The 11,272-nt window shown below is 41.6% G+C and overlaps 1 protein-coding gene across 1 annotated transcript; it reads right to left on the reverse strand.

The window, feature by feature from the left end:
- Positions 1–5,450: 5,450 nt before the first annotated feature.
- Positions 5,451–7,383, reverse strand: LOC102733544 (olfactory receptor 2V1-like; the record flags this gene model as incomplete). The annotated part of the gene is given in 5 exon segments (XM_031019464.2): positions 5,451–5,815; positions 5,818–5,961; positions 5,964–6,344; positions 6,347–6,397; positions 7,277–7,383. Coding segments are annotated over 5 exon segments (1,048 nt in total), but the record flags the coding sequence as incomplete, so codon positions are not given.
- Positions 7,384–11,272: the final 3,889 nt, after the last annotated feature.

Raw genomic sequence — 11,272 nt, forward strand, 5'->3', positions numbered from 1 at the left:
TCTCCTGGGTCTCGGCCTGCCAAGCAGCAAAATGACAGGTTGGATGAAACAACCCTGAGATCATCTCTAGTGCTATGCACAGAATAAAGAATTAGGAGGCAAAACAACATTCTAGAAACAAAATCTAACCACACAAGAGGTCTGTACCTCAAGAGAAATAGCAAACAGAATGGCAAAGATATTTGTGGAATGAACCAACATTTTAAGCATTTCATAACAAGACACAGAGGGAAGAACCTTACCTGAAACCATGTAATCAATGACACCAGGAAGTGCTAGAAAATGAGGGGGGCAGATCAGGAGTCTGGAGCCCTATGTCCTTGGAAAACAGACTTCATCACCAATGGAGGCCTGCTCTAATCAGTCAGTTGGGTCTGCAATGGGTCTCTCTCAGTGCAGGGAAGCCAGTGAAACTCCATCTCCTTAGAAGGAAATGGGACTGAAATGGAAGATGGAGGGACTTAGTAAAAGTGGAGAAGAAGGACACTTCCCTTTTACCGGCAGGAAATACCTGATGTCTTCCATGAGGGCTGTGAAGAGGTTTTGAAGGAATACATTAAGATTGGTTAGATTGGGAAGAAAATGGGTTCTGAAAGTAGGAAAACCACACAGAAAAATCTAGAAGAGTCAGCCTCATGCTAAAACACTGGCAGTAGCTTTAGGGGATGAGGAAAAACCCATCCAGAGCATTTATAGTACATAGATATCATACATCCCTCATCCATAAGAGGAGCAAGGGAGTGACCTGGACTAGGAGAGGAAGAGGCATTCACTGGGAACCAGCAGGGAGCCTCTCACTTGTGGGAGAGACTCTTTGTTGGGCCATGTCCGGTGCTATGCTAAAAGGTTTTATTCCCTCACTCCTCACTGCTACCCATTTTTCTCCTCTTCTTCTGTGACTAAAGAAAGTTGCTTCTATTTTCCAGAATTCCTTGGAGAGCCCTCCTCTGTCACATATCTTTCCCCAGTCTCTGGCAATTAAATTCCCAGGGAAAGGAGCCTCATTCAAAGTTCTCTGCTCATCTCAGCTACACCAACAACAAAGTCCCAGGAGAAGAAGGAGAAGAAAACTGAGGAGGGTTTCTATTGGTCAGCCTGGGAGGAATTGGCTCTTTCTCTATTCCAAAAGGAAATGGGAAATACTGGCTTTTGTTCTGTGTGGTGGCCAACCTTGAGAATGTCCACTAAATACTTTATGTAAGCAAAGGCATCCCGTGACCTCCAGACCATCACATCTTTGCATCTTTCTGCCTCCTCTCAGGACCTCGGCTTAATGAGGAGGCAACCATCCAAGATCACACCAAACCTTCTGATCTCAGGGTTCATTTCCACTGAAATTCAAAGCAGTCTCTAAGAGGTCAAGGATTCAACAAACACTCTACTATGACAAAGAGTTCATCTGTCCCTGGCACTTACCACCTCCTCCTACTCTCCTGTCAGCTCCTACCCACTTCATTTTCTCTCATACTACAAATTCACACAAAGGTAGCATAGCACAGACACTTCCCCTCCAAGAAGGACAGAGTTGGATGGGAATCTTATGTAGACCTGACCTTGGGCAAGGGACTAATTTGAACGTGTTTCCTCATGTGTAAAATGAGAATGATGATATTCACTACAAATATTTGTTGTGAGAATTGAATGAAATAAAATATCTAAGGTGTTCTCCCTGTTATAGGTTCTAAGAATTGTATTTACTAGTGTCACTGCCCTCCCATTTCTCTAAAGCTGGAAAGCAGAGACAAAAACACACATTTTACAAAAATAGTCAAACTCACTAAAAAACTGAAGCCTATAGCAAGCATCAAAACAAATTCTGTGGCTGGGGAAGAATCTGATTTATAGTTACCATACCATTCTAAATGTCCAGTTTTCTTTTTTTTTAAGATTTTATTTATTTATTTGAAAGAGAAAGGGAGAAGGAGCAGAGGGGGAGGGAGAGAGAGTCTCAAGCCGACTCAGCACTGAACACAGAGCTCAACATGGGGCTTGATCTTACTACTCTTGAGACTATGAAATCAATAAATCAAAAGTCAGATGCTTGGGGCACCTGGGTGGCTCAGTCGTTAAGCATCTGCCTTTGGCTCAGGTCATGATCCGAGGGTCCTGGAATTGAGCCCTGCATCAGGCTCCCTGCTCCACAGGAAGCCTGCTTCTCCCTCTCCCACTCCCCCTGCTTGTGTTCCCTCTCTTGCTGTGTCTCTCTCTGTCAAATAAATAAAATCTTTTTTAAAAAATGGGCAAAAGACATGAACAGTCTTTTCCAAAGAAGACATCCAGATGACCAAGAGACACATGAGAAGATGCTCAACATCACTCATCATCAGGGAAATACAAATCAAAACTACAAAGAGATATCACCTCACATATGTCAGAATGGTTAAAATCAACAACACCGGAAACAACAGATTTGAATAAGGATGTGGAGAGAGGGGAACTCTCTTGCTACTGTTGGTGGGAATGCAAACTGGTGCAGCCACTGTGGAAAATAGTAGGGAGATTCCTCAAAAAGGTAAAAATAGGGCGCCTGGGTGGCTCAGTTTGTTGAGCGACTGCCTTCGGCTCAGGTCATGATCCTGGAGTCCCTGGATCGAGTCCCGCATTGGGCTCCCTGCTCGGCAGGGAGTCTGCTTCGTCCTCTGACCCTATCCCCTCTCATGTGTTCTCTCTCTCTCAAATAAATAAATAAATAAATAAACAAAATCTTTAAAAAAAAAAATAGACTACCCTACAATCCATCAATTGCACTGCTAGGTATTTAACAAAAGAATGCAAAAATACTAATTCAAAGGGATACGTACACCCCTATGTTTATAGCAGCATTATCTACAATGACCAAATTATGGCAATACCCCAAATGTCCATCAACAGATGAATGGATAAAGAAGGTGTGGTATAGATACACAATGGAATATTACTCACCCATAAAAAAGGAATGAAATCTTGCCATTTACAATGACATTGATGGAACTAGAGAGTATAATGCTAAGCAAAATAAGTCAGTCGGAAAAAGACAAATACCATATTTCACTCATATGTGGGATTTAAGAAGCAAAACAAACCAGCTAAGTGGGGAAAAAAGGGGGCGGGGGGTAAGCCAAGAAACAGAGTCTTAACTCTAGAGAGCAAACTGATGGTTACCAGAGGGGAGGGGAGTGGGGGATGGGTGAAATAGTTCATGGTGATTAAGGAGGGCATTTGTTGTGATGAGCACAGGGTGTGGTAAATAGGTGTTGCATCACTATATTGTACACCTGAAACTAATATTACACTGTCGGTTAACTAACTGGAATTCAAATACCAACTTAAAAAAAGAGAACAGTTACACATTTTTATGTCGTTGTGTTTAACAGAAATCCAAACATTGTTAAAATGGTCTGGAAACTGAGTAGGCAACCGTGTAGACTGTGCCCATTGTTAAGTTATTGTCTCAGCTCCAAACTCATACTCTACACTCCAACTTGTGATGCTGCTGTCTGCCTTGTCATGAAGGTGTGGATTCAGATATGCCAATAGGGGCACTAGAAGAAGACTGTAAGCTGGCAAGAGAGAAGAAACTAACTTCATGATTCCCAGTTTTTCCTATCATGATTATCCCAGCAGTGTTTCTTGATTCTTCATCTTGGCATTTGGTTCCACTTTGCAAATTTTATTTTGACACACACAGAACCAGTCTCATTCTGTCCCTCAAAGGAGCAAGCTATAGCTGAGTAGCACCTATTCTTTGTCAATCTGGAGACAGAGACTCCAGTGAACTGGGGGACCAGAATTAACCTTATGTCACTCCACTTGTCAGAAGTCTGGGACCTATGCAAGCCCCTCTTCTTCCTTTGGGCTCTGGGAGAACAACCATTAAGATGGCCAGGGCAGCCTTCTCTGATGTCTGGGGGAGACCCCCCCTCAAAGGGCTCCTTCTGAGGTAGGAGTACCAGCTAGTGTGTGCCCACTCCTCACATATTTGGGCTCCAAGTCTCCAAGTTTTAAAACCCTAATCTTTCCCTTTACTGCCCCAGGCCTAAGAATTATTTAGATTTCCCCCCCCCCAGGTAATCCTTAGTGTACTTGTTTTGCCATTTCAGTTCTCAAATATCTGAATAACAACTTTTTATATTATATTTTCTCTGGTAAAATAAATAATGTGGTTTTATTTCTGACTGGACATTGACTGATATATGTTTTAATGTAATACCTTCAATTCTGTAATTCTGTTCTAATCTTCATCCTTTTAAAGAGATATAGTTTTACTGTTGCAGAACATGAAGTACAGAAATAATCACAGCTAGAGGGTTCCTGGGTGGCTCAGTCATTAAGCATTTGCCTTCGGCTCGGGTCATGATCTCTGGATCCTGGGATTGAGCCCCACATCGGGCTCCCTGCTCCGTGGGAAGCCTGCTTCTCCCTCTCCCACTCCCCCTGCTTGTATTCCCTCTCTCACTATGTCTCTCTCTGTCAAATAAATTAATAAAATCTTTAAAAAAAGAAATCACAGCTAGCACAGCACACTTGGCATGTGAAGTGTGCTTTTAAAAATGCTTTCATGCATATTATCTCATTTGATATTTTCTTCTTACATTCATTCAATGAGGTTTATTGAGCAATTGCTATTTATAAGGCACAGAGTCACATGCTAGAAATATACAGGTAATTTTGGGTTTTTTTGGATTTTCAATTTTTTAAAATTTTTACTCAAGTTCAATTTTGTTAACATATAGTGTATTATTAGTTTCAGGGGTAGAATTTATTGATTCATCACTTGCATATAACACCCAGTGCTCATTAATGCTCTCCTTAATGCCCATCACCCAATTACCCCATCCCCTCACCCTCTTCCCCTCCAGCCACCCTCCATTTGTTTCCTATAGTTGAGTCTTTCATGATTTGCCTCCCTCTTTGTTTTTATCTTTTTTATTTCCCCTTCCTTCCCCTATGTTCATCTATTTTGTTTCTTTATAGAAAATATGAAAGTAATTTCTAAACTATAAGGATATATTTATATTTCCTAAAGGAAGCTTTATAAATCCTTTAATGCAGCATGGGAGCAAGTTAGGAACCAACCATAAAGAACTGTAGAGATTCATTTTCTGACATCTAGGAAATTTCCACTTAAACTGTCCATATTTGTTAGGCTTAATCATCAATTTAATAATATAGAAGGTATGAGAAGGGAAAAGAAGAGTGCCCAGCATTTAAAACACTCAATAAAACATAGCTTTAACAAAGAACAATTAAGAAATAGGTAGATTTAATTCAAAATTTAAAAATTAATAATGACAATATCAATGCATTGCTTCTTCATGAGACTTTAGATTTACATGTACTGAGACCTGTGAAGCTGGGCAGATGTCATGATTCTCTTTTATTGATGCAGAAACAGACACTCACAAAAGTGAGTGATTTACCAATGTTATGCAACCAAGAGGTGGAATCACCAAGCACCAGATGCTATTGCTTCAGTGCTGGCAGCCAATCCTGCAATTTTCCAGCCCCTTTCTTAGGGCCCCCATCACCTCCTGGTTTCTCAAGCTGTAAATGAGGGGGTTGAGCATAAGAGTAAGGACAGTGTAGAAGATAGAGACCACCTTGTCATGGCTAGGGACCTGGTAGTGCCGAGGCCTCAGGTAGATGAACATGGCTGCCCTGTAGAAGAGGAAGACAGCTGTCAGATGGGAGGAAGTGGTGGCCAGGGATTTTTTACGAGCCTGAGCAGAGTGCATGTGGAGCACAGCCCTCAGGGTGTGAGCATAGGAGGCCACAATGATGGAGAAGGGAAGAAACAACATGAAGACACAGCAAGCAAAGAGTAGAGTTTCAAAAAAGATATGTCTGTACAGGCCAGTTTTAATAAACCTGGCACCGCACAGAAGAAGTGATCCACGTTTCTTGAGCCACAGTAAGGTAAGCTCATGGCTGCCACCATCTGGATAATTCCATCTAGTAACCCAAAGGCCCAGGAACTCCCCCAATCTGGAGGCAGACCCTCTGACTCATGAGGGCAGGATAGTGAAGTGGGTGGCTAATGGCCACATAGCGGTCATAAGACATGAATCCCAGCAAGAGCCCCTCAGATCCCACAAGAGAGACAAAAAAGCCAATTTGTATGCCACAACCCACAAAGGAGATGGACTTCCTGCCAGAGAGCAAGTTGACTGCCATCTTTGGCATGATGTTACAGACTAACATGAGGTCCATGAGGGAGAGCTGACTGAGGAAGAAGTACATAGGTTTGTGAAGCTGAGGATCTATGTAGATGAGGAAGAGGAGGAGAACCTTCCCACAGAGGGTCACTGTGAAAACCACCATAACCACAGAGAAGAGGACAAGATTAGTCTGGCTATGAGAAAAATGCCCAAGAGGATGAAGTCATCTATAGATGATCGGTTCAACCATATCCCCTTGGCTCACTTGTTCACAATCACCGGAGAACATGAACAGAGAAATTCTGAGACTGAGTGACAAGTCTTTATCTCTGACTTCTTCAGTCAGTTGTATCTTTTGTAACTCATCAAAGCTCAAAAACTTGTGCTTCAAGACATACATAGGGTGCTCTTTCATATTCCCATGACATGGATTATAGGATCTTTGCTAGATTATAGAACTGGGCCACATATCTATATTTTTATGTATCCATATCAGAAATAATAGGAACTGAATTATTTTATGTGTCACAAGATTAATGGACAATAATTTTTGGCAGGAAACTATTGGTTTTTCCCTGTATGACATGATTCTTTTCATCTGGGATTACACAAACTAAAAACTATCTCCAAAAGCCTTGGACCATTTCATGTCCAAAAGATAATTTATATGTGTTAACAATAGGGAAGTTAATGGAGACTTGAGATTTCTTTATTTCCTCAGGCCTAATATCTTGGAATCATCTTAAATTTTTCTATGTTTTAGAGTTCCCTAGATCTAAACCATCAGGAAAGCTTCTTGGCTTTACATTTAGAATACTCAGAATCCAATTGATTCCTATCACTCCCATTGCAACTCTCCTGCTCCAAGCCACTTTCTCAGATGGATTACTAAAATATGTTAAAATATGTCACATGATGCAACTCTCTTGCTGATAGTATGTCCATGTCTACCAAAATTACTCAAAATTGAAATTCTTGCAGTGACAAGGCCTTACATATATCACACGCACACACACACACACACACACAAACACACACAAAAACACGCACACCAGGACCTCTGACCTCATCTCCTATCATGCCTACTTTGCTCACTATGATTTCTTGAATTTCCTTAGAAAAAATAGATAAACTCTCACCTTTGGGATTTTGCATTTTCTTCTCTTTGGAATGCTCTTTCTTCAGACTTCTATCTTTCACCTGCTTCAGATCTTTACTCAAATGCTTACCTCTATAGAGTGGCCTTCTGTGAAGGTCATATTAAGACCAAAAAGGTCTTACACTCTCAAGCCTTCCCTACTCTTGTTTTTTTCCCCATATCACTTACACAATTTAACACATATTGCTTACATTTCTCTACTTTTTCTCTACATTGCTTTTTATTTTTTTATGATGTTCAATTAGCCAACATATAATACATCATTAGTTATTGATGTAGTGTTCAACTATTCATAGTTGAGTATAGCACCCAGTGTTCATCACATTTCTCTATTTTATGGTCTGTCTCATCCCACTGGAACATAAGCACCATTTATTATTCACAGTGACGTTGGCAGATCCTAGAATGTTTTCCTAGGTCATAGTATAAGCTCAGTACATGTGTGTTGACTGAATAAAATAATACACGATGAAGTGCAATATAACAAAATTTCATTTCCTGGAAGCAGAAAGACTCTTCCTTTAACTGCAGAAGCCCCTGTTCTTTATTATTATTATTTAAATTCAATTAGACAACATATAGTACATCATTAGTTTTTGATATAATGTAAAATGATTCCTTATTTGCGTATAACACCCAGTGCTCATCACATCACGTGCCTGCCTTAATACCCATCACCCACTTACCCCATCCCTCCACTCACCTTCCTTTCCACAACCCTCAGTTTGTTTCCCAGAGCGCTTGTTCCTGACCTGAACATAATACTTCACTGCCAGATTCCTTCTTCTGAGTGATTTAGTAAGAAATATCTCAGGTATTTTTAAAAGATAAGAGTTTTCTGTGCATGGAGCACTGAGTGTTACCCAAAAACAATGAATCATGGATCACAACATCAAAAACTAATGATGTATTTTATGGTGACTAACGTAACATAATAAAATAAAATTAAAAAAATAAAAACATGGTAGTGAGAGCTAAAAAAATAAAAATAAAAAAAGAATAGTTAAGAGTTTTTCCACAAATGCATGATAGATAGCAGCATATAGCAGATGTTTGTGTGGGATGTATTCATGTCTACCTTACCTCCCTACAAAGAGGAAATGAGGCAACCCCACGGGATATACTTTCTGTGTAAAGACTCAGGGTAATTTTCTAAACTAGAATGGACCTGCATAGATTCACCACTAGGAAAGTAGGCTGTATGAGCTGTGTCCCTACAGAAAGGACTATGTCCTGACTTGTGGCCAGGTATCCTTGCCACCACCAACACCCAGGTGTGATGTTGGGAAGGGTTGTTCTACAGAAGTAAAATCATTGTTCCTATAGTCTTCAAATACCATCTTGAATATATCAGCCCCAGATTGAGTCAATCAACAGAAAACACCAGGTCCCCCAAACCACATCAGAAGTTCTTTCTCCTGGGGCGCCTGGGTGGCTCAGTCTTTAAGTGTCTGCCTTTGGCTCGGGTCATGATCCCGGAGTCCTGGGATCGAGCCCTGCATCGGGCTCCCTTGCTCCGTGGGAAGCCTCTTTCTCCCTCTCCCACTCCCCCTGCTTGGGTTCCTTCTCTCGCTCTCTCTCTCTGTCAAATAAATAAAATCTTTTTTAAAAAAGTTCTTCCTCCCGTGCTGACAATGAGCCTTACCAACAGTGTGCACAGGCACTCAGCCACATGCACCTACAAAGAGATGCATTCCACACTTTTCCTTCCTCCCAACTCTTATAATACAATACTACACAGGTGGAAAATGACATTTCCCTCCCTTCTTGGAAAACTCCTCTGAACTCAGATTTTTATATAAACTTACACTCAACACCACCACTTTTACATCTAATGGGCTTTTTCTATCTAAATGGACCAGACAGAGCACTTGGTCTCTCCTGTGGAAACAACAGTTCTCCTCTCTTCCTGGTTCAATTAATGGCAAGTCCGTCAGTTGCCCAGAACAACACATGGTGTATCCTTGACTCCTCTCTTCTCACACACATCCCAACATCAGAACCCCTGCAGGCTCTTCCTGAAGAATGTATTCACTCCTGGCCACATCTCACTCCTGCAGGTCCCAGCCGGATACACTGTCATCACTGCTCCCTTGGATGATGACAATGGGCCTTAACTGGACTTGCCTTCCCCTTCTGTCCTTGCTCCTACTTTAATCTATTTGTACATAATAGAGTGAAGTTTTTTTCTGTAAAATAAAAGAAAAAAATTCTTCAAGAGTAAAGGAAGACTCATCTAGCTAGCCCTCCATCATCACCCAAACCTCCTTTTCTTCTGATTTCCCTGGAATTTCCTCTACTTTGGTGTCACTGGCCTCCCTGCATTTCAGGAGGAATTGGTACATGCTCTAACTTCCTCATGGAAGGCTCTTCCCAGATAAACTCAACACTGTTCCCTCACTTTCTCCTCACCTACTCAACCAGGCTTTACCCAACAACTATTTGGAGTTTCTTCCCTACCCTTGTGCTTCTCAGAACACTCACCATCAGGCATTCTACATTTAATTTGCATGGATTAGTTTTCTGCTTTCCCAGGTAGAACATATATTTCTGAGGCCACTTTTGCTCATGTGGGGATCCCCATGTCCTAGAACAGTACTGGCACAGAGTATGTTCTCAGAAATGTTGTTGAATGATTATAATATGCAAACAACTCAAGAAACTACTCTAGCATCTTACATACTCAGTTCCTGCTCTCTAACTTCATTTAATTCATGGATGAAGTTAATTAATGTTAATTAGTTAATTAGTTAATGGCTTCATTTTTCCCTCAAAATGACACCAGAAAATGAGCCACTTTGTCTCTACAGTATAATTTTGGGGACAAGTTAACTCTATGTCCTATATCAGCCCGTAGGCTTCTCTTTCACCTGCACCTCTTTCCACTCATCTGTTGCCATTCTGCTTTGGATCACTCTTTAACCCAAGAGTCGATCACTGAGTCCCCTAATCCAGACAGAGGGATAGAATAAGAGATCAAAGGGAGAGGACTAGAAGAAAGATCAGAGAGCATAATACTAGAAAGAATATGCTCGAGCCCTTTATCCTCCCCCCCCAAAAAAGGCAATACAAACAATAAGGCAACAGACAATAAGAGGAAAATATAATGCTGATAAACAAAAAGGAATGGAGGAATGACCTATAATCAGTAACAGAAACTGCAAGAAAGAGGTAAGGAGGTGATATTGAAAAGACACTCACTCACCTTTGAGTGGGATCCCTGGAAGAAAAAAATTCAGCAGATATCCTGTGGAGAAATTTCTAATAACAAAATAATTACATTGTCCTTCCCTGAGTTTGTACTTACTGGGTCAGAGGAGAGAAAGAGTAACCTTCCAACTCTGTCCTTCCTCAGCCCCTCAGACACCTCTCAACCAGGCTATCAAAGCCCTTGTCACCATCAGCCCTCCTGTGGTTCTCTAGCTCAAACAGTAAGACTCAAACAGACAACAGCCTCTTCGCAGCAAAAGTGGAAAGAAAGGAGACTTATCAAAGAGATGAGATGGTAGTGGACACAGAACCAGCAACTGTGCATCCCAGCCCACCCACAGATACCAATCCACGTTCCACAAGCTGCCTTTAGCCCAGATTGTCTCTGTCTCCCACTGCCAATGCAGGTACATAACACTGAACCTGAGCAAGGAGGGTGAAGCTGATAACCCCCAGGGGAGTCCACAAACTCCAGCTCTGGAATAGTGGTTCCCAAGCTTACAATTAAAGAAGCCCAAACAGGAGCTTGGGGACAGGACCAGAGAAGGGCCAGATGGGATAGTATGAGGAAACCTGGGCAAGGGAAGCAAGCTGCTCTTGGTGCTCTACCTCTAATGGCAGACACATTCCATACTTCCCCAGTGACTCTGACACTCACAAGGTCTCCATCTGTGACTGTCCCAGTAGTCTGCCCCTGTACAATGCAATTCACACCTGTTCTTTACCTGTCCTAAGAAGTCACCCTATATGGGGGGGGGGGGGGCGG

Source organism: Leptonychotes weddellii, unplaced genomic scaffold (assembly GCF_054177405.1).
Source record: "Leptonychotes weddellii isolate Sample4059 unplaced genomic scaffold, ASM5417740v2 HiC_scaffold_1546, whole genome shotgun sequence".
NCBI lineage: Eukaryota > Metazoa > Chordata > Mammalia > Carnivora > Phocidae > Leptonychotes > Leptonychotes weddellii.